This window comes from Brachypodium distachyon, chromosome 3, assembly GCF_000005505.3.
Source record: "Brachypodium distachyon strain Bd21 chromosome 3, Brachypodium_distachyon_v3.0, whole genome shotgun sequence".
Lineage (NCBI taxonomy): Eukaryota > Viridiplantae > Streptophyta > Magnoliopsida > Poales > Poaceae > Brachypodium > Brachypodium distachyon.
The window spans coordinates 28,159,735-28,182,856 of NC_016133.3; the positions used below are offsets into that span (position 1 = coordinate 28,159,735).

The window sequence follows — 23,122 nt, forward strand, 5'->3', positions numbered from 1 at the left end:
AAGAAGTCCTTGTATAGAAATTTTGTAAGCAGCCCGTTCTGGGCTCCGGACTTGTGTCGAGGACAACCTCTGAGGGTTCGGAGCAGCGGCCCAATCTCTAGGGTTTTGTGGCTTTCGTTTCCTTTGTTCCCCTCGCGGAGTCGTGGTCTAGGGTTCCCGCACCCTCGCCAATCCCCATCCACTCCCTCACCGCCATGGACTTCGACGAGTACGACTACTTGGAGAAGGCGGTCGAGCCCCCAGTCCCGTCAACCAACGGCGCCGGCGAGAAGGACCGCAGCTCGCGCCGCCGCTCCTCAACCGGCGGCGGCGGCGGCCGCGACCAGGACGAGCGCGGATCGAAACGCCCTCGCTCGGGAGAAGACCGCGAGCGGCACCGCAGCAGCCGCGAGCACCGGGACCGGGATGACGGGAAGGAGAAGGACGGGAGCCGCGACCGCGAGAAGGTAAGGGAGAAGGACGAGGGCCGCGACCGCGAGAAGGTTAGGGAGAAGGATGGGGGACGCAGCCGCGAGAAGGTTAGGGAGAAGGATGAGGGGCGTGACCCTGAGAAGGTTAGAGAAAAGGATGAGGGTCGGGACCGAGAGAAGATCAGAGAGAAGGATAGCAGCCGCGACCGTGATAAGGTTAGGGAAAAGGAGCGAGACGGCAGGGACAGGCTTATGGAGAGGGAGAACGGAAGGGAACGTAGGAGCCGTAGCCGCTCAGAGCGACGCCGCGGGGAGGAGGAGGAGATGGTAAGGGAGCTTCAACGGGAGCGCGAACGCAGCGACCGACACCGTGACTACCGAGACCGTGATTTCAGGTGCGGATTTGTTGACCTCCCCTATTACTTTCACTGTATTAAAACACCTCTGAATGTGATAGTCGTAGAGGTTAAATGTCTAGGCAGAAATCCTTTGGCCCTGTTTGGAACACAAGAATTTCCCTAGATTCCTGCAGGATTTAAATGGTGTGATGTAAAATTCCTCTTTTAGTACTGTGAATTTTGTCCAAATATGTTCTTAGATGGTGAATATGCCTACGAAAATCCCCCGTGAAATATGTATTAGACTAATTTGACTAGTCATTTTTCTTTTGTTAGGTAAAAGAGTAATGTGATTTAGAATGGGGAGAGAGCAGTGCTTGGTTGGACGCTCTTGATATTTTTTGCAGGATGCTAGTAGTGGTCCTGCTTGTTTTTTAAATTTTGTTTGGCATACACATGGAACAAGTAACATCATGCATGCATATATCAAGTAATCTACTTAGCTGCTCAATGTTTCCTGTAGTATATTGTTATTATGAGCTAGGCTTGTCAAGTCTGGATATTGAACGTTAAATATGGGACTCGCAGATACAAAATCCTAGAGCTCTCTTCAGATGGTTTCAGCAGTTGAGCCTGACTCGAGATATAAGGTCATGAATCTTTAATTCTTTATTGCGAAATATTTACTACTTGGCCACTTGGCTTGGACTACTACTGCCAGCCTCTTGAAGATAATTGGCGATTTTTGCATGGGGGTTTCTGATCAGCAATAAATCATGCTATCTGTAATTACAGTGTCTGTTTGTTACTATTTGATGTGTTTAGTATGCTGCTTCCTCCTGTGCTAAAATACCTTTTTTTGTGCAGGCGCAAGAAAGATGATGGTACAGAACCGGAAGTTGACCCCGAAAGAGATCAAAGGACTGTATTTGCCTTCCAGGTTAAGTCTCACAAGTAACATCTCTTGCGTTGATATTTTATTCATAAAGCTAATGTTGTCAGCATTTCTGCAGCTATCTTTGAAGGCCGATGAAAGAGATGTCTATGAGTTCTTCTCAAGAGCAGGGAAGGTGAGAACATTCAAATTATCTATATCACAATGCACCATAATTTGAAAATGTATCCTTGTCACAGGAGTTCTTAGTTATGCCTGTTCATCAAGCGTAATGGACAATCTTTTCTCTGTTTTAATGAAGTTGATTTATTTATGAGCACAAACACATAGATGTAACATAATATGGGCATACTGACCTGATTTACCGATCATTGGCATTATGTTCGCATGTGTGCAACTGTTCTGCATGAGAACTCATTTGCAACTCAAGTCGACACTTGCTTGATCGTTCCACTTATGCATTCACCCAGGTCTTGCAAGCATGTGATTATCATTTGTTGGTTGTAATTAGCAGTAGTCATTGAACCTTTATCTGCACGTTAAATTCCCCAGCAATATTAAATTTGATTTAATCATTTACTGGCACTCTTGTTTTCTGTGTAGGTTCGTGATGTTCGCCTTATTATGGACCGAAACTCACGGCGTTCCAAAGGAGTTGGGTTAGTCTCAACACTTTCTTATTTGTTGTAATTTTAATTCCCTCACTGGATGCTTCTGCAATAATATAGCTACCTTTTTCATAGTTATTGTTAAAGATTAAACAAATATTGCATGTGCTAAATTTTGGTTATCGGACTGTACTAAAATTCGAAAAGACTTACCAAGGTCCTTACCACCAAAATACGCAAAATCTGATGAATAAGTCGGTGCACATGCCACTAGGAAAAAATAAGTTATGGACATGTGTAACCATCACTCAGTTAGTTGATTGTTTGTGCTCTGAAATGCAGTGCATACTTATTTTATTGCTTGTTCTTACCATGTTGCATAACTTAGTTGTGCTTCCTGTAAATGAACAAATGCTTTAGTGTGAAGTACAGATGTGGTTACCATGAATCTTCCCTTGTGCTTGTGCGTAAGAACAACTGCAAATTCGGGATGTGTATTAGATGGAAGTTGTTTTGAGGAAATATAGCTGTTAGGGCCCTGTTTTTTGCATTTCATGAATTAGAATAGGCCTTATCATATAATATGTTTTCCATCTATTTACTGGTTTTGTAATTATGTGATTCTCAAGTTCATATTTAATTTTTCCGTGGGGAATATTTTTCATCAATTTTGTCATACTCAACAGGATTGCACACTGAAATATTTATAGTTTGGTCTACCTGCTGGGATTATCGGCACTTTACAAGTAAGATGGAATATTAGATCATTCTGATGCTCTCAGCAATCTAGGGCAGTTTGCTTCCAGAGTATTTGACAAAAACTTGGTGCAGGTCCTTGGAATTAAAGAGGGCAACCAAGAATCAAGTTCAAAACATTGCTACTCACAAAAACTGATCATTTTTTCTAAAACACTCTGAAGATTATGATTTTTTAAACACATATAGCCTAATTTAAGGTCTACTTTGACAGGTAAAACTTCTTTTGTTGGACATTCTGATACAGTACTAAAGATCTATCTGAATTGGCAGGTACATCGAGTTCTATGATGTTATGTCTGTTCCAATGGCAATAGCTCTAACCGGTCAGCCACTTCTTGGGCAAGCAGTGATGGTTAAGCCATCAGAGGCCGAAAAGAACTTAGCCCAGTCAAATGCGGCATCAGGTGGAGCAGCTTCAGGTGGAGCAAGAAAGTTGTATGTTGGCAACCTTCATTCCAATATCACCGAGGACCAATTGAGACAGGTCAACTGCTTAATAATCTCATATTTTAGCACAAATAATGATAGATTTAACTTCCTGTATTTTGTTCATTAGGTAAATATAGAAAACATAAGTATCATATTTAGAGTTCTGGAATGTAAACCAATTCGTGTGTTATTTCCTTCTATTCAGTGTGGTGTGTAATGTGCTTGATTTCATCAAGGCTTACACATACTTAATTACTAAATTGATTGTGAAACTAAATAATATCGTTGGGGAAAGTAGCCCTAGGTTCTATTGATCTGTCATGCTCACATTGCTATAATAAAATTCGCCTTTTCAGGTCTTTGAACCATTTGGGCAAGTGGAGCTTGTCCAGCTGCCTGTAGATCCACTTACTGGGCTATGCAAAGGTTTTGGTTTCATTCAGGCAAGTATCGATATTATTGCCGTGCAACTCTTTGCCTGACAATATTATCACGAAGCTCTTCCCATGGTTATATTTCCATGACTCTTAATTTCTCATTAATATCCTTTCATTATGCAGTTTGCACGGCTTGAAGATGCAAAAGCTGCTCAGAGTTTGAACGGCCAGCTCGACATTGCTGGGAGAGTAATCAAGGTATCATTTCTTAAAATGCATCTCCTGGCTTCTGAAACATAATGAAGACATAATAGTTATCTGTCTGACAAGTCGTAATTATTTACACCAGGTCTCCGCTGTTACTGATCAGGGTGGTGTGCAACTTGGTGGCACAACCACTGGAGATTTAGATGATGACGAAGGTGGAGGGTTGGTACGTTTCTTTTTCCCACACTGCACACCTCATGACTGGATATTTTTTTCATGTTATCCTGCTCAAAGATCATGTGTATTCATTGTCACTTGATCATACACAGGCATTAAATGCAAGCTCTAGAGCCCTTCTGATGCGGAAATTGGACCGGAGTGGCACTGCAACCAGGTACTGTTAGTGTTATTGTGTTTTGGTTTTTTGCTCTTCCCTTCTGTTACCTGGGCATGAGGTGATCTTGATACAACACTCAGAATGTTTAAAATTTTATGTGAGCCTTTGGTTTGAGGAATACGTTGATCCTTACCCTATGCAAATCTGAAGCATTGGAATTTAAACTTTTCCCCAGATGTCCTAATTTCTTTACGAAATTGCTGCCTTAAGTTGTAGGCTATATAACCTTGGAACAAGATGTGGGATCCTCTTGGTTCCACGCATAATTGTTAAGTACTCCCTCTGATCCATAACAAGTGTCTCAGACTTAGTACAACTTTGTAGTAACTTTGTACTAAATCTGAGACACTTTATTATGGATTGGAGGGAGTATTAGAAATGGCTTGGCAGATAATGAGGCCGCCATATATAGATGGATCTTGCTCTGAGCATACTCAATTGGAATGTCACTATCTAAAGACAGGTCTTCTGCCGGCTGTAGCTTTGGCCTTACATGATAATGAACAATGACTAGCATGTCAGGGGACCCTTTTTTTGTGCACCAAATCTTATTTAGCTTGTAGTATTTTGATGTCTAGGATCTTACTTAGCTTCGTGGTTTGGCAGAAACATCTTGTGTGCCGTTATAGGTTCCTATATTCTCAGAATTACATTTAGGGCATATCCTCTAATCTTAATTTTGTGTGTGGTTCTGTGCAGCTTAACTGGTGGCATTGGTGCTCCTGGTTTGAACACGTCTGTTGGATTGCCTGCTGCATCAGTTTTTGGTGCTCCTCTGGCAGCTGCTTCTCTTGCACCCACAATACCTACTGTTGGAGCTGTTCCAGGAGCACCTCTTCCTGTTATCTCTCAGTCTGCTGATATTGGGACACCTACTGAATTCCTGTTGCTGAAGAACATGTTCGACCCAGCAGTGGAGGTATTTCCTCATCTTATCCATTTATGTTTTAGTTTTCCATCTTATTTCTGTTTCAGTATTTTTGGGGCTTGCCTCATGTTTTCGTTTGGCCGACCCCATAAATTTTCGTTGTAGTTGTTACTTTTCTGTTTACATCTAGTCTCTTACTAACCAAACTGGGAATTCATTTCATTGCAGACGGATCCTGATTTTGATTTGGATATTAGAGATGATGTCCAAGAAGAATGTTCAAAGTTTGGTGTAGTGAAGCATATTTTTGTTGACAAGTAAGCCCTTTTTCTCATTTTTAAACCCTGCTGCTATGCTCTTTTATTGCAACCATATATGTTATCCTTCAGATATACTCCCTAGCAAAATTGGCGGAAACTGGCAGTTCGAACATATATATTGAGAAAAAACAGAAGAGCTAACTAGAAATATCTTCACATGCTACTAGTAGTGGTGTGGTGTGGCTCGTGTCCTTGCATCATTTCGTAATCTTCTTTGCTGTGGTGCAGACATACTGCTGGCTTTGTGTACCTGCATTTTGACAGCTCAACAGCAGCAACAAGTGCACAACGATCACTTCATGGTAGATGGTTTGCAGGAAAGATGATCACGGCAACCTTTATGGTAACGAACATTGTTTTTTTATGTTATTTTCCAAACCATGCACCTGTTGCTAATCTTGATGAAATCTGCCTGTGTTTTAGACTGCCCAGCAATATGAAATGAAGTTCCCAGACCGCTCAGCAGTGTGAAATGAAGTTGCCAAGCTAGCGGACAGGTTAAGTGGTGAAGAGCGACCTGGCGGATGATTTGCTTAACTGTTCAACAATTTCAAATGAAATCGTGTCAAGTCTTACTAGAAGAGGACGCCAATTATTGTTTCTTGTAACATTATGACGGACTGGAAGAGGTTTGTTCTGGAGTCTGGACGGTAGGATAATTTGTGGTAGTTGGAGGATTTATTTATTATCTCTAGCAGTATCCTAAATATTAGCTGTACCTGTATTATAACCTGATCTGCCCAATATTACAACTAAGCGACATTATTTTGGTCTGAACCGCAGAAGAGAATGCGACAACCGTTGCAGCAACACTAATGCTGAGATTCTTTGAGAGGACCTAAGTAATTTTTTTTCTATTTATTTAGTCAAAATTGACTCAGTTTTCAAAGTTCAGCAAAAAAAAAGTTGATTGGCTTGGTCTTAAAACTTTAACCAAATCAATATTTTTTTTTCAGAGCCAGCCTCTTGAATACCTAGAAAAAAGAGATATCGATCCCATGCCGCTGGTCATATCGGCCCGTCCTCCAAAGGGCCATCTTGGCAAAATTACGGTCGTTGCTCGAATGGCCAGTTAGCGCAACCAAAGCCCTTGTGCATGGTTCAACTTACCGAACTCAAGACATAGAAGAAGGGGAACCGCTGAACCGCAGAGACTGAAAAAATATATCGAGATACATTTCACGGCTTCATTGAAAATGCTGATGGGGCGTTTGTCGAGGATAAATATTTTGGAGAACGTTTTGGAGAACTCCTCGAGTTATTGAAAGCAAAGTCACTTTCCAGTGGAAAACTGCGTCATGAATCTGAGTGTGAGATATTTAACTGCATGACCCACCACCTCATATCTCCCTTGTCTCTTCAACCGTCCCAGCCCCCAAGCAGCCTTCGGTGGATTTCTCTCAAAGCAACCGAGACAATGAGCGTTGCTAACCGAGCTAGAGCCGCGACAGAGACCCCCAGTTATGGTTACTAGCAGGAGCCCGTCCGTTGCGACGGAATACATATGTTCGTCATGTCCAACAGAGTAAGGAAAACGAGAACTGATAACGAAATCTTGAAAAACACCGGCAAACAAAACGAGAGCTCAAGAATAGAAACTTGATTTATACAGTGTACAGAAAGATAAAATCAAACATGTTACTTTTAGGTGTCTCTCAATATAATGCTACAGCTCAGACCAGAATTCATGTAACTAAAATGTCACTCCCTTTTTTCTGCAAAGCAGCTAAAGACCGAAATAAGAGCAACATGCTGAAATAGTAGTGCTTAACATTGATGGCAATAATGCTTTTGGAGTTCATACAACACTGGAATTTGGACCTGAGAATTGAGATGTTCAGGTCACAACCCAAATTACATATATATGTCGGTAAACAATTGTTTTATTTCCTTTAGAGGCTTGTGGTGTAACCGTCGGCAGTCAGAACCCATGACGTACATGTTGACCATGTACACCAAGGTGTTAGGAGGTTGAGCACAAGGGAGATGAAATGGTGCTTGTCCTCTTAAATCTATTGTTGTTCTGAACCTGTGGTGTCTCTTGACCCTACGTGCCATCAGCGCGTGCTTGTCCTCTGAAAAACTAAGGGCTCTAAAACCAAAGTGCTGATAAACTGTCCCTCAATAGCCTCCTTCACAGCCTGCCTATGCTTCTTCTCCTGTGACCAATGTTAAAAGTAGTTAATCGATGGCACACATAAAGTAAATACTACCCTATAGGTTTAGAATTACCAGTCAAGCAAATTAAGCCTTAAAACATGAACTCATAGAAAAACAAGGGAATGACTATCAAAATGTTGTATTACTTTGTAGGTTAACTCAAAGAAAATAGGAAATAATTTAGAACTGAGAACCAGAGCTTTATTTTACATTGTGATCATTTATAATTGTGCTTTCCACCTCAATGATACTTTTAAGATCCGACTTACTTTTAAATTCATCATTTTTGTCTTCATATTATACTTTTCAGAACATGTGGAATAGTTTTTCCATTTCAACATTCTTGTACGGAGTGCCACTCTGGAATATTTAAAGAAACAATTGGCATGACTGGTCCTTGGTTGATTGAGTGCACAGTATTCATCATTTTATGATATTTTAACATGTGTTAAACTACAATGAACACAAAGCCATAATAGAAAAATATGGATCAGGGTGGTCCTTTGGCAGGTTTTTAAGGGCACCAAGAAATAGAAATACACTCTCAGCCTTTTTGCGGATTGACACAGAGAAGTTCAGAAAAAGAGAAAGAAATACCTCCGAAGGAAGTTTTGATGGATGTAGTGGTGGCTGACAAGCTCCAGCACCTCCTCCTCTTCGTCCTTCTACTGTTTGGAAAAAATAACATCAGTTCTAATAATCTGAAATGAAACATGATTTCCCCTAACTATCTAGATCCCATGGCAGAGCAAAACTTGGTACAATATCTAACAGAAACAGCAAATAGGTACTAATTCGCGTACTATGGTTATTATTTGTTGAACATGCCAATCTGATACTTGTACTATTCATGCTGGGTAGCCAGGAAATCGTGAAAGCTAAAGGGAGAGACTAATTTTCAGCTACCTGAAATATTTTTTGGGTCTCAGTCAGTTTTTTGTTTTGTTGATAACCAGACACTCCCTGAGCTATTGAGCTGAAAACGAAGCTAACACAAGAAAGCACAAGCATCAGCCCCGTACTATTGATATCACCCTCTCTTGTATAAACAAACTGAGCATCCAACAATGTACAACCATTCTTAGAAAAAAATTAAAACGAAACTGAAACTTAAATTCGAACTGAAACTTAATCCTAAAACTCAAATAAGAAAAGAGAAACTTAAATTCAAACTGAACCTGAACCCTCCTAGTTAATTTCAAGTATTTAACACTTCGAACTAAAACTAAAACTTATAGCTGAAACTAGGAGACACACAAAGCTAATTTAGTGGCAGCACCTGGAGGACCAAGGGTAGAAATAATGAATCAATCAAATATATGGAGCTGAATTTAAATGGGATTTTTTTTGGCATATGAACACCAACTTCATGGGTAATGTAATACCCAGCAAAGACTACCATTGAGCAATACCTTCGGCTACACCTATATCTGTAGCAGGACCGGATTCTAGTTGTCTCCTGATAGCATACTATGAAGACATGCTAATACTAAAAGCTAAAAGTCAAACATCTCAGTCTATAATTTCAAATCTAGAATGTAGAAAATTCTAATAAGATTATTTTTAGATAATGTAAAGATCAATTTTCAAAATAAAGTATTGATCAATAATTCATCTCTGAACCTAGGAGACTTCCTCCTACAACATGTGCAGCAGCATCTTTATTTGTCCCTATGCTAATACAACGTGATGAACATATCAAATTCTTGTCCTCCATAGTTTTTCTAATTGCACAGCTTCAGAAGTGGTTATATATTTATCACTACTGCAGCTTGCCATGATAAATTAAATTGCATGATAAACCAAGTGAGAGGAATCGTAGTTATCCAAAACCAAGTAGCAGATCGAACTCCATTTCAGTTACGTGTGAGTATCTACCAAGAAACGAAGCAAGAACTAACCGTAATCAACGCTAGAAACCAAACATTAACCACTCGGTCCAAGAAACAGCATGACGATGAGAGCTACAGAAGAGAAAGTTTTGAATTGAAGTGTAGAATATTGCAAAGAAACAGTGCCCGAAGAAGAGAGGAAGAGAACTAACCTGTAGCTCATCGGAACTCCTCCAGGTCTCCTCGCTTCACTTGTTTTTCGAGTTCTACAAATCGACAAGACAGAACAACTGAGAAGGAAGAATGCCATTAGCTGGACGACGGAGGAGAAATTGTAGAAATTTTCGATTACCACCAACGTCGGAAGAGAGGAGAGCAGGGAAGAGGAGAGCAACGGAGAGGAGACTGATCTGCAGAGCTCGTATCTGGCCTTTTTTTTAGCCATGGAAGGAATTTAAACACCGGAAGTGGGGGAAGTGGGGCGGTTCCAGACTTCCAGTCTACGGGGCTGCCAATAGCTGACCGAGGTCGTGCACACGCACGAACTTGCAACCGCCCATTCCACGCTCGACGCAAGTTGTCGGAACCGCCCTCGCACGGGACTAGCGCCTCGCCTGAATCGCCATCGCAAGGCCGCCGCCGTGCCGAAGCAGAGGAAGCCGCCGCCGTGCCGAAGGAGAGGAAGCCGCCGCCTTGTTGGAGGAGAGACGTGCGCGTGGCAATCGCCCCTCCATCTGCCCGCTTCATCCCCTCCACAAGTGCAGCAACGGAGGCTCCGAATTCACCAGCGTGGGATCCTTCGGAGCAGCGGCTGTGGGAAGAGGCGGCGCGGGGGGCCTGACGGGAGGACGCCAGCGGCGGAGGAGTAAGGGCGATGGATCCGGGGGAGCAGCGGCTGCGGGAGTAAGCGGCGCGGGGAGGAGGCGGCCGGGCGGCCGCCGGCGGTGGAGGACGAAGGGAGAGGGAGATGAGAGGAGGTAGTAGCGTGGACGAAGAGAAGCGTGCGGGATCAGTTTTTTTTTCCGTTCGCTATTGTGCGCAGGGGGAGGAACAATCTGGGATGTCGATACAAACTGATTGGACGGCTCACAATGTGTGGATGGTGAACCATGGGTAAACTGTGTGTTTATAGTAGTAGAGATGAGTAGGAGATGATATCAACGAGACCCCCCTTCGGCCCGTTGGCCCAAGTTATGGTTAGGAGTCATTGCCAACGCCGGAGAAGAACCAAGACCTCATCGGGCTTAGAGGGACGCATGGCCAGTGCGAAGTCGGTGCATGGTTGGTAGTCAAGAGATGAAATTGATGCTATTGTCAAGAGTTTGCCCTCTAATAAATCACCTGGTCCTGATGGATTCAATATTGATTTCATGATAAGGTGTTGGCATATCATCAAGTATGATTTTTATGATCTCTATGAGCAGTTCCATAAAGGGAATATCTCTCTTGACAGCATCAACTCATGCTTTATCTCCCTTATCCCAAAAAATGAGAATGTTGAAACTGTGAATGAGTTCATGCCGATCTCCCTCTTAAATTGTACCCTGAAGCTCCTCACAAAACTGCTGGCTAATAGGTTGCAAAATGTCATCAGAACCAATATGGCTTCATTAAGACCAGAACCATTCAAGATTGTCTTGCATGGGCGTTTGAGTATTTGCACGCTTGTCACAAATCTGGTGAAGAAGTTATCCTTTTGAAGCTAGATTTTGAGAAAGCTTAAGCTATGGGGGGGGGGGGGGAGAGATGGTGTGTGTGGTTGGATCAGTAGCATCCTTAACTTTGCTACTCCCTCCGTTCCATAAAGATTGGCACGGGTTTGAACTAAAACTAGTACAAAACTGTGTCAATCTTTATGGAACGGAGGGAGTACCTCACAGGTGCTCTTGAATGGGGTTCCTAGTAAGACCATTCATTGTAAAAGAGGTGTTAGGCGCGGTGATCCACTTTCACCTCTCCTATTTGTTATTGTGGCTGATCTACTCCAGTCTGTCATGAACTATGCTATGCTCCATGATCAGCTTAGAAGGCCCATTGCATCCTCTGCTTGCCCTGACTTCCCTGTGATCCAGTATGCTGACGACACTCTGATGGTCATGCAGGCAAACAATGATCAGTTGCATACTCTGTGTGATATTCTCCATTCATTTCATCTTTCCACTGGTCTCAAGGTTATTTTTCACAAATCTAACCTCATCCCTATCAATGTTGCCGAGGACAGAGCTTTGTATCTTGCCGGCCTTATTGGCTATAAAGTGGGTTCACTTCCTTTCACATACCTTGGCCTGCCCCTGGGCACTACCAAACCCAGGGTTCAAGATTTCATGCCACTTGTTCAAAAAATTGAGCGGCGTCTCGCCTGCTTCTCATCCATGCTGTCATATGGTGGTAGACTCCATCTGGTCAACTCTGTCCTCTTTGCCCTTCCCACATTTTACATGTGTACCTTCAAGCTCCCAACTAGTGTGATTGCGCAGATTGACAAATACAGAAGACACTGTCCTTGGAGAGGTCAGGATCTCACCAAGAAGTCACCCCCCTGGCTGCATGGGAGATTGTTTGTCGACGTAAGAAAGAAGATGGTCTTGGTGTCAAGAACCTTTAGACTCAGAACCAGGCCCTGATCATGAAAAATTTGCACAAATTCTTCAATCGACAGAATCTGCCATGGGTGAACTTTATATGGGAGCAACATCACCCTAATGGCTTTTCACCCAACAATAATTCAAATGCATCTTTCTAGTGGCGTGACTCCTTCAAGCTCCTTGAGGATTACAAGCAGAATTCATTCTGTATTGTGCATGATGGTAATACCGCCAACTTTTGGAAAGATCCATGGCAAAATGCAAAGCCTCAACTTCGCTGGCCAGAACTCTTTTCCTTTGTCATCGATCCTGGTATGACAGTTGCTCAGGTTCATGGCTGTGCTGACAGGACCACCCTTTTCCACTTGCCTCGTCTCTTGAGGCATTCACACAGCTCCAAGAGATGTCATTGATGATTGATCACCTGACCCTTGATCAAATACCTGACACATGGTGTACTCTGAAACAAAAGAGGGCTTTTATGCAGTTTCACTTTATAATTCTCTGATTGAGCATATTGAGATACCTGCAGCATTTCATTGGAACTGGGACTCAAGCTGTCAGCTTAGACACAAGATTTTTTGTTGGCTTCTCATGATTTGATAGATTGAATACCAGAACTATGCTTCTCAAAAAAAACTTTTACCTGGCTCATACTCTTGTATCCTTTGTCAACAAGACACCCTGGAGACCAGGGATCACCTTTTTTTCTACTGCCCTTTTGCTCTTGCTTGCTGGAGATATCTTTGTCCTCGTTTCACGACTTAGGGATGCACTCTCCATATCCTCTCGGAGATTAAAGGACAGCTTAATAAGCCATTTGGTATGGAAATGATTACTCTGGCCTGTTGGAGCATCTGGAGAGTTAGAAACGATTTCATCTTCAATAATGTGCAGCCATCTCTATACAGATGCCGGCAAATTTTCTTGGAAGAAATGAATCTTGTCTTCCACCTAAGGGAAAGCATCTCACTGAATTTAGAGATTGGCTTAGAACTTTTAGATAACCTTGTACATTTTTTAGCTGTAAATATTTGGCAATAAAGCAACAGTAGATCATTTGATCTACTGTTTTTCCCCTCAAAAGAAATAATGTGATTGATTCAAAAATAGAATTGTACGCCAGCGCGCAGGGGCGGAGGCAGGGAACAGGCCAGCCCTGGCCCTGAGATTTTGAATTTTTATTTGGGTCCCTGCATGATTTTGAGATTTAATCGTATGAGTTCCATATTTTTATGTTTTGACCTCCCTCGTAAATAATCCATTCTATTCTCCCTATAATTTTTTCCGCCACTGCCAGCGCGTGAAAAACACAGAGTTACAGCAAGTGGAACCGAAAACAAGTGAACGAACAGGAATCGGAGTAGTTGTCTAGAAACAACAACAACAACAAAACAGTTTTATCATACCAGTACTAGCGTAAACCGAAAACAAGTCGGTGCCCGTACTACCCGATCCCAGAACGGAAACTTGAGCTTCATGTCTTCTTCCCCGAAGAGGACACGGAAAGCCGCGCGCACAGCTGGGATCCCCTGCAGCTTATAAATAACTGCTCCCCATTGCCTCAGGAGGTGTACCTGCAAGAGACCTAAACTCTACACCCATCGACCAGGATCCACCAGCGCGCTCCCTGCTCGATCTCTGCTTCCGTTCCCGTCGATCGATCCGGAACCGTCGCTGCTCGACATGGGGATGGCTGGACCCGGCGAGACCAAGCGGCGGAGTCGCGTGTACGAGTTCTTGGACTATGCCGCAGCCTTGGATCCCTACGGCGCGAAGCGATGGTGCAAGGCGGCGCGGGAGATGCGCATCGCCGACGGCGGCGACAGCGGCATGAAGGAGGCGCGGCAGCTCCTCCGCATCGCCATCTCCCGCGTCAAGGACTACGCCACCGTCTACAGGACGTGGATCGCCATGGAGACCGAGGCGAACAACGTCGCGGGCGCCCGGGAGCTCGTCCTAGACTGGGGCTGCGTCTGCGCCGCGGAGGGCACCGCCGATGAGTACGCCGCCTTCTGGATCGCCTACGTTGCCTTCGAGCTCCGGCACGGTGGCGCCGACCGCGTCCTCGCCGTTTCGGCGGACGCCGCCAAGGCATGTCCGCGCGACGCCGCCGTGGGCGCCATGTGCGCCAGCGCCATGACGGAGGTGGACCTTCGCCTCGACGACGCCGCGGCTCCTGCGACAAGAAATGGATGGTGGACGAGGCTCACGCGTACGAGGAGGACTCGCTTGCCGCCGTTCGCCCGCCCGCTGCGTCGCCGCGTGGGTGCGAGTTGATCATAGACGACGAGTCGCCGTGACGTTTCTGTTTCAGAAGTAGACCAGATTCATCGTTAGAGAGTTCATAGTAGTAGCACAATGTAAAGCACGATGTAAATGGTACTGTTGATTTGATCTATGTAAGAATTGCAACGATCCGGTGTATCGAAATATATTCAATCTTGGCACCTCGATCGATCGATGTAAATGTGCAAACTAGCGCACGTATAGTGCAGTCCAATTGCTTATGTTTTGTCAGGTTTGGCTATATGTTGCTTAGAGGCAGAGGCGCTCATGTTCTTGACATAAGTCTTCCGGATCTCCCTTTTTTTTAGTTGTAAAAATTCAGATTTACTCATTTGTAACGGTCCGAGAGCAACCCTTTTCTAATTAAACCTTTTTGAACTGTGTTGTAATTTATTTATTGTCATCATGTTGTCATGCTCATGTCATCATCGATATATTGTCATGTTATTAGCATCATGTCACATGAAATCATATTCATTTGCACGAAGCTGTCTTTAATGTGCTTGCCTTTTCGCGTGTTCGCGAAAGCCTAAAACTATTTTTTTAAATCCTATTTTGGTTTGACAAATTACTTCCTGATTTAATTAGACCTAACCTCTCGTCTCTTAATTTGTCACGAAAATATAAATTGATAAAACCCGTATTTTTGTTGGGCCAAAAACCCAATTAAGCAACACCCTAACCCTAACTATTTAATCTCCTTCCCTTCTCTTTTCCCTCCTTCCCTTTTCCTCCAAGCCGCCACCCCTCTTCTTTCTCCCCTTGTCTTCTTCCTCCCGAAGCCTTTCTCCCCAGGCACCACCTCCTCCCGGCCTCTGCTCCTGACCACGTCACGCGCCTGCTGTGGCCTCGCGCCCGGCGCCTCCCCATGTTCCAGCGCCGCTCGCCTGCGTCCTCCACCCCACTGGCCTCTCTCCCCTTCGGCTCTCTCTCTCGCTGAGCTCTCTCTCCCCGAGCTCCCTCTCTCCCGCGACCCTGGCCCCACGCGCGCGCCTCCCGCTCTCCTCGTCTGGCTTCCACGCCGCCGCCCCGGTGCCGCCTCCTCCCGCGTCCGCCTCGCCTGGCCGCCGGCCCGCTCCGCCCTCCGCTTCCCCGCCGACGCCGCCTCCACCTCGCCGGCCGCTCCGCCCTCTGCTTCCCCGAGCGCCGCCCGACCGCGCCTCTCCCTCTCCCGTGGCCTCCTCGCCTCGTCTGCCCGAGCTCGCCCTCCACCACGCGCCGCCCAGCTCCCGCTGCCGTTGCCTCCACCGGCGCCTCCCCTTCCCCGAGTGCCGCCTGCCCTCGGTTTTCCCCACGCCGTCCGCCTCCTCGCCGGTCGCCGCTGCTTCTGCTCCACCCGCGCCTGCGCCTCGCCGCTCGCCTCGCCTCCGGCTGCCGCTTGCTGCTCGCCAGGCCTAGCTAAGCCCAACTCGGCCCAAGCCCAAGCCAGGTCCAAGCCCAGGCCGTGGCCTTCTTCCCCTTTTCCTTTTCTTTTCTGTTTTATTTTAAAAATTGTTGCCTGATGTGTGGGCCCTGCTTGTCAGCTGTTGTTGCTTGGCCTTGCCGCTGCTGTGTTGTTGTTGCCGCCGCTCCGCGTGTGCTTCGCCGTGCCGCTGCCCAAGACCTTCCCGTGCGCCGCGAAGACCGACGAACCCCGGAGTCGGAGCCATGAATGGCTACGACCACGACAAATGAACGACTACGTCGTCTACTTGGACTACGTCGACTATGTGTACGACTACCTCGCCCGTACGACTACTTTCTCTACGTCGGCTACTTCGTCTACATCACGACGCCGCAACGAGTCCAAGGTATAACGAGCGACTGTCCTGTGAGCTGACCGTCCCGTGACGTAGACTCGTAGATTGTGATATATGAATTGCATGTGTTGTATGAGATGCCGTGTATGTACCGATAGTATCGATAGTTGCAGGCACCTCGTTGCCATTGGCGTGTGCAACTCCATTTGACTCGTTTGTTTGGTGTGTTGTTCTTGTTTTAAATCACGCATCGCACCTATCCATGTCATTCTCATACATGATAATACAACTATAATATTGTTGTGTGTAGTTAATCCATTAAACTCTATTCATTGCATATGGAATTGTATAGATGCTATGTGTAGTGTATTCGGACTCTATTTAACTTGGTAATCGTATATCAGATTTACTCTTGGAATCCTTAATATGACATGCATCATCCCTATGTCATGCATCATTCTTTGATTGCGCATATTAACTACCACGTGTATCTTGTATGCTTATACTTTCCTTTTATGTCGTGTATTTGCTTCTTCCTCGCTAGTCTTCGGTTCCTACGACGACGACTACACTTGTGTTCATATTCTAGGATTCTTGCTCATTTCCAGGCAATTGAGTACTCCAGGCAAGCAGCCATTCCTTGCCCATGTTGATTATGCCTATTGCCTCTCCCTTAATCTTGCATTAAGTTACGATCTCAGTCTTGTCAGGATGCCATTAGGATTGCTTAGCTTATTAGTCAGCTCCACTTATTGCCTTATGTCTTGTTACTTGTCCTAATACCATGTCACATGTTTGTTTTATTACCCTACTTGATCATTAGAAGTCTTGTTTAGATTGCTAGTCTAGTGTCCTTACTTTGGGTTACACAATTGCTACATCCACATGCTACTTTCTGTATTTAAATTGCAATTATTAAACTGTGATATGATATTTTAACTGTAACAAGGCAACGATGGGAGGCCGTGCTCTAACGCATTGGTGATTTGTTCCATTTGCGCCGACCTAAGGACCGAGTTCTCGTTTTCGCCGATCCAAGAAACTTCGCGCTAACCGCTCGTGGGAGAAGATATGGCTTCCCCCTCGACTTAGTACTTGATCCTCAGCTCTTCCAGGGGCCACATAGTTCGGGCGTTCCATTTAGCATTTGCATTGCATGCACACAGAGATTCGTGGAGACTTGTTGGTGACTTTGCATTCATATAGGATTACGGCACTAGTCTAGAATGGTCATCCTGCGGGCCTTGAACCACTACCAGCTGTCCACGCAACTCTTGAGTCCATACAACGCTTTGACGGGGCTCTCGTTTCGGATAGACTCAGTTGGCTGGTCCCCTTGGACTAGTTGTGGAACTTGGAAACGTCGTCTCGCTCAATCCAGCCAGCGCACATTTGAGTGTGAGCATGCTTGGTATTTGTGGGTTGGTCGAACGTGTACGGGTAAATTGGCACACCCTGCTGGGATAAATCTTTCAGAAAACCGTGTCCGCGGTTATGGACGACTTGGTTGGTCATTACTTGATCATAGAGATCTTAACCAACTTAATCTCATAAACTTGAGTAGTAATTAGCCTTAATCATGGATATGCTTAAAACTACTTAAGTGTGAGTGTCCTTTGGATTGCTTCTTCACAGGGTGTTGAGGGGGTGATACGAGGATTGTGTTGTTTGGTGTTTAGTAAATAGGTTAATCACTTTCACCTGGTAGACGCTTCTCATCCTCTCATTAGACGTTGTTATTAGAGTGTCTCTCCAGATATTGTTGCTGCTGCATAACCCCACCAAATTTATCCATCCTTTGAGACTGGTTGCACATTTAGTTTAGTTCTCCCCGTAAGTCTTGCGAGTATTTTGTACTCAGTTGCTTTGCAACGTTGTTTTCTTCAGAGGTTCCAGCAGAGCAGGTGAGCCGCTAGCTTCTTCATGGAGCACGACGTTGGATTCGATGTTTAGCAAGGAGATCCAGATCAGGGTTCTGAGACTTGTGGCGGGTTTCCTTCCAGCTTCCAGCCTCTTCAGGCCATGCTGTATTCTTGTCCGTACTCGGGCATAATTCGACTTCCGCTGATGTAATGATGTAATGTTGGGACATGTGTCCTCTCTTTGTAATAATTGTTATTCTACTCCTTGTATGAGCTTTGTAATTACTCTCTTCTGTAGAGTTTTGGTAATGATATTCATGTTGCAAAATCCTACAATGAGCACATTAATGCGTGTATGTATTGAAGTGTTTATCGTAGGTTAAGAACCTGAGGCTTGAATTATGCAAAGGTTAGCAATTTGGGGCTAAATTGTATAATTCCGGTCCCGGGGTCTTACATCATTTTAGACCGGAAGTACTCAAAATTTCGTTGTTATATTGTACTCGCCACATCCAGTTGAGCTAACCGCACAAGAGTTCATCATTTCATCTAAATGTGATCATTTGTCTTGCAAAACTGAAGAACTTCAATTCAATCGTATTTACAGAGTATTTTAAATTTCTCTCGCAGGCAACAAATGCAGATATGCTTCGGAATGCGGCATAAAGAGAATGCAGAGAATTAAGCATAAACTGAGGTGGTTCTTGAATTTCTAACGTCAGCAATATCATCTGGGAAATATTAATATATCGTAGAGCATGACATCTCTAGCTAGTGTTGTTTAGGTCAAGAAAACACACCCAAGTTTGCACAGGTTTTTTAAGAGTCGGCTGAAGAATTTCAACAATATCCAATCGGTTGCACCCAGATTTCATAGACACATGCGCCTCCGCTCGAAGCTGTAGAGACTAGCTACGGAGCCAATATGACGCCCGAAAAACAAATTAAACTAAAAAAGTTAGGATTTCTTTTTCTTGTTACAAACCAAGTCATTCCTGATGTTCCATATCAACCAACAAATCGCACCAGCCATAATAGGGATAAGCGATTTGCCCAACCTTCCAGACCAACGACTAAACCTATTGGTTATAGATATATTGATAATGTGATTGATTCAAAAATAGAACGCAATCCCACAAATGAGGAAGCAGCTGTCGTGATACAACTTTATGAACTTGTACGCTGGGGTGTGAAAAACGCAGAACCTTACGAGGTCTCTTGCATGTGTGCCTCCTCGAGGTCTGGGCCATGAGTCACCTCCTCCTAGGTGAAAGCATAGTTTTCAAAACTGGACCGATGATTGAACCCACGGCTCTCGCCGGTCAAACCTCTGGTTCATCGGTTCAGTGTCTGATCTTTTAAGATATAAAATAATATATTTGTTCATAAATGCTGCAATAAACGGATAAAAATGTATGCAATGGATAAAAATGTATGCAGTGAAACTCAGACTTGGCAATATGAATAATAATTCACATAATAATTCCACAAAGTTAATCGGGATTGACCCAAAAACCTAGAGATAGCATCGTCTTGTTCCGTTTCCAAAATTACCTCCGCAATTTTTTATGGAAAAATAATCTAACAAGGGGTATGATTAAAAGGCGGACGGTTCGGCTGACTTTTTCGGTTCGCCGGTTTCACAAAAACCGGTTGTTTTTCATATTTCCATGTGTGTGCACTTAACAAACTGGCGGGGTCTCTGGTTTTTTTTAACTATGGGTGGAAGCTTGCTAATTCATTAGGGCGAGCCTTGCTCCTTCCTAGAAGAGTGAGAGTAAAGGAAAGAGGAGAGGGAGAAGTATTTCCCAAATGCCAAGTGCCCCCCTCAATTCAGAGGGTGCCCATCTATTCATAGCGTTTAGAGGGGAAGGGGGTTACATTTTTGCCCCAAGGAAATTACGGTATTGCCATTGCCCTTGCTATGGGCATTTTATTAATTCTAAATGTCTAGTTTTTTTTTGTCTTTTCAGAACAGCGGTCGAGCTTTATTGATTCATATATATAAGAAAGTACAATAAATCGATACAATCAAAACGAACACAAGGCCCACGAAGATCCGCTATATAACTAAAAGCTCCATCATGGTCCTTTCGAAATCAACATTTCTACATCCATCTTTCACATCATGGCGTTTCTCCATGTATCAGGGACCGGAATTGCAAAAACAACATGCTTGCACAAGCTGGACTAACCTTATAGAGTTTCAAGTATAGTCTTAAGAGCCGCATGAACCGTCCACATCAAGTAATGAGATCATAGGCGCTATTTGGTTGGGAGCCAACACAATCCAAGACAAATAATTGGCAACCAAATTTGTTTGGTGCTTGTTTGATTTGTTACCAAAATTTTGGTTGCCAATGTAGACCATGCCATCTCTTTCACACATTTTTGCCAAATAACTGGCAAGATAAGGGTTGGGAAATCCTTGGCCAAATAATTAGTAAGCCAATTCTTGTCCTCATATGGTAAGGCTAAATGGGGCACAAAACAAACACACCTTAGGATCGTGGAACGCACCAAGATACAACCTTTACAAGGCAAGCTGTGAAACTGCTGCTCCGTTGTTGAATTGACAAGAAAATTGATCAAAAACATCAAAAGACGAGCCATGAGAACCACTGACTCAATTGACACTACTACAAAAATGTGTATCAGTAACGGTCGAAAAAGTGCATCAGTAACGGACGGGACACTCGTTACTAACTTCCTGTCAGTGATGATGGGCATCATCAGTAACGGTCCCTCATCGGTCGAGTAGCACGACCGACAGTGATGTTATTTTCATGATTTAAAAAAAACAGGCCCGTGGCCATCTAATATTCGCAAATCACAGATAAGCGCGGATTACAAATCACATCCATAAATCACGGATTACAAATCACATCCATAAATCATGGATTACAAATCACAAAAAAAGCAAGAGGCCGGATCTCACGGCGATCGTCGTGGCCGGCCACCAAAATTGCTCCCCGAGCCTGACACCAACAATATCTGTGAGAGAGAGACGGTGAGAAAGCGAGAGAGGGTGTGAGACAGAATGAGAGATGAACGGAGGGAGAGAAATTATACCGGCGGCGCGGTTGGCGGTGGGGGCGGCCGGATCCGGCCGCTGCAGGGCCGAGGGAGGTCGGATCCGGTGGCGGGACGGGTCATGGCCGACGGATCCGACGGCGTCGCGCCCCGCTGCTGCTGCTCCTCCATGCGCTACGGGCCAATGCTGCTGCTGCTCCATGCGCCATGGGCTGGTGCAGAGGAAGGGAGAGGGGGCGGGCTGGTGTGGAGGAAGGGAGAGGGGCTGGAGGGCAGGAAAGAGGGGAGAAGAGAAGGGAGCTCGGGAGGAGATTGGGGGATTGGGGGGCTTCGGGCAGGGAGAAGAGAAGGGAGTTCGGGAGGAGATTGGGGGATTTGGGGGCATCGGGCAGGGAGAAGAGAAAAGGGAGGGAGGGAGGAGATAAGGGAGAGAGAGGAGATTGGACCGCAGGAGATAAGTTCTGAGTGGGCCAGTCGATCCGATGCCCTTGTTGCTCAAGTAATAGTGTGGGAGCACACGGATCGTTTGCTTTTTTTCACTGGAGAATCAACTGAGCATCACTGGCGGGCACAGAGTTAAAAGCCGCCACTGATGATCCCAAATATGAATAATAACATAAAAAAAAGAAAACTCAAATTTTTTAAGCCAAATATTTGTAAGCTTTTGTGGAAATATTGTTTGGCACGACAAAATGTACCTCTGTGCAGAAAAAAAAACATTACCATGAACTATGACATAAACATGACCAAGACTTTAGTCGTTTGGCTTGAAACACATAAACATTATTACATGATAGTCCATTTTTTAAACAGTTGTAAAAATTCAAATTTACCATTTTTCATGAAAACTGATAAACTTGAATTTTCAAAGAGTGTACTTTTTTTTGACATTTTCTAAACATTGTGTGGCTTTTTTCCAAATAGGGTGCAAATAGTCGGCATATCTTTCCGTAGCAAGGTGTTGGATATTTCAACACCATTTATGAATTTTAGATAATACTTACTAGGGTACCCTAAAATGATTTTTGTAATTTTTAAAGAACAAACTATCACACACTTGTACTTACTTCACAAAATACCCCATTTTTTACATTTGGAAAATGGAAAATCATTTTTTATAACCAAAAATTTGTAAACCTCTTTGGCAATATTGTTTTTCATGACAAGATGCATCTTTGGGCAAAGAATGGACACATTATCATGACTTATGACGTAGAATTGGACAAACTTTGGTCTTTTGGCTTAAAAAATAAATTTCAAACTATGGGAAATGACAAGTTTGTACTACATAGGTAATTTTTTAGATGTTAACATTTGATATTATTGTTCATTATGTTAAGAAAGAAAAGATAAAACTTTAACAAAAGGAATCAGATTTTTCTGTTTTTTTATGAATTAGTTATGAATTTTTCAATCTTCAAAGGTCTCCATGAGTCATCAGTGGCGGGCCTAGATGTAAAGCCCGTCACTGATGTGTGTTTTTGTGATTTTTGCATTTTTTTTGCATTTGGCTGTTAGTGGCGGGCTTTCCGTGTCCGTCACTAATGAGGGTTTATCAGTGACGAACGTGGTACGCCCACCACTGATGATGGGTCATCAGTGACGGAAACCCGTCACTGATGACCCCTCATCAGTGGTGGGTTTTTGACGCCCGTCACTGATATGCCCGTTGCTGATGAGGTTCATCAGTGACGGACGGGTAAAATCCGGATGTTGTGTTTTGTAGCAGTGCGAGAATTCTACATGTCTAGTATGCCGCTGTATTCATCCGTGAGTTCTCTCATGGTCAAGGATTGGACTTCAGGTCGGAATTCGAGCGCGTAATCCTTGGGGAAGAGGGGCGGTGCTAGAACTGGGCCTAGAGCCTATACCTAGGCATGGGCAGCCCGGCCCAATGACTCAGGCCTTGATTTGCAGCCCGTGGCAATTTTGGGACCGGGCTCGGGCGTCGAATTGCAGCCCGAAAAAGCTCGGCCCGGACCGGTAGCAAAAATTTGGAAGGCAAACTGGCAAA

General features: G+C 44.3%; 1 protein-coding gene and 1 long non-coding RNA gene across 2 annotated transcripts; one reads left to right on the forward strand and one right to left on the reverse strand.

Moving 5' to 3' along the window:
* Positions 1-53: 53 nt before the first annotated feature.
* LOC100839727 (RNA-binding protein 39) lies at positions 54-6,424 on the forward strand. Its single transcript, XM_003573923.4, has 13 exons — positions 54-805; positions 1,616-1,688; positions 1,762-1,818; positions 2,247-2,302; positions 3,281-3,494; positions 3,796-3,882; positions 4,000-4,074; positions 4,166-4,249; positions 4,353-4,417; positions 5,120-5,339; positions 5,517-5,605; positions 5,837-5,951; positions 6,032-6,424. Exons 1-13 carry the CDS (start codon positions 195-197, stop codon positions 6,077-6,079), a joined length of 1,794 nt encoding a protein of 597 aa, XP_003573971.1. The 5' UTR covers positions 54-194; the 3' UTR covers positions 6,080-6,424.
* Positions 6,425-20,621: 14,197 nt separating this feature from the next.
* On the reverse strand, positions 20,622-21,574 carry LOC104583656. Its single transcript, XR_731531.3, has 2 exons — positions 21,148-21,574; positions 20,622-21,069 (listed from the first exon to the last, which is right to left on the reverse strand). It is a non-coding gene; the product is annotated as an uncharacterized LOC104583656 (long non-coding RNA).
* Positions 21,575-23,122: the final 1,548 nt, after the last annotated feature.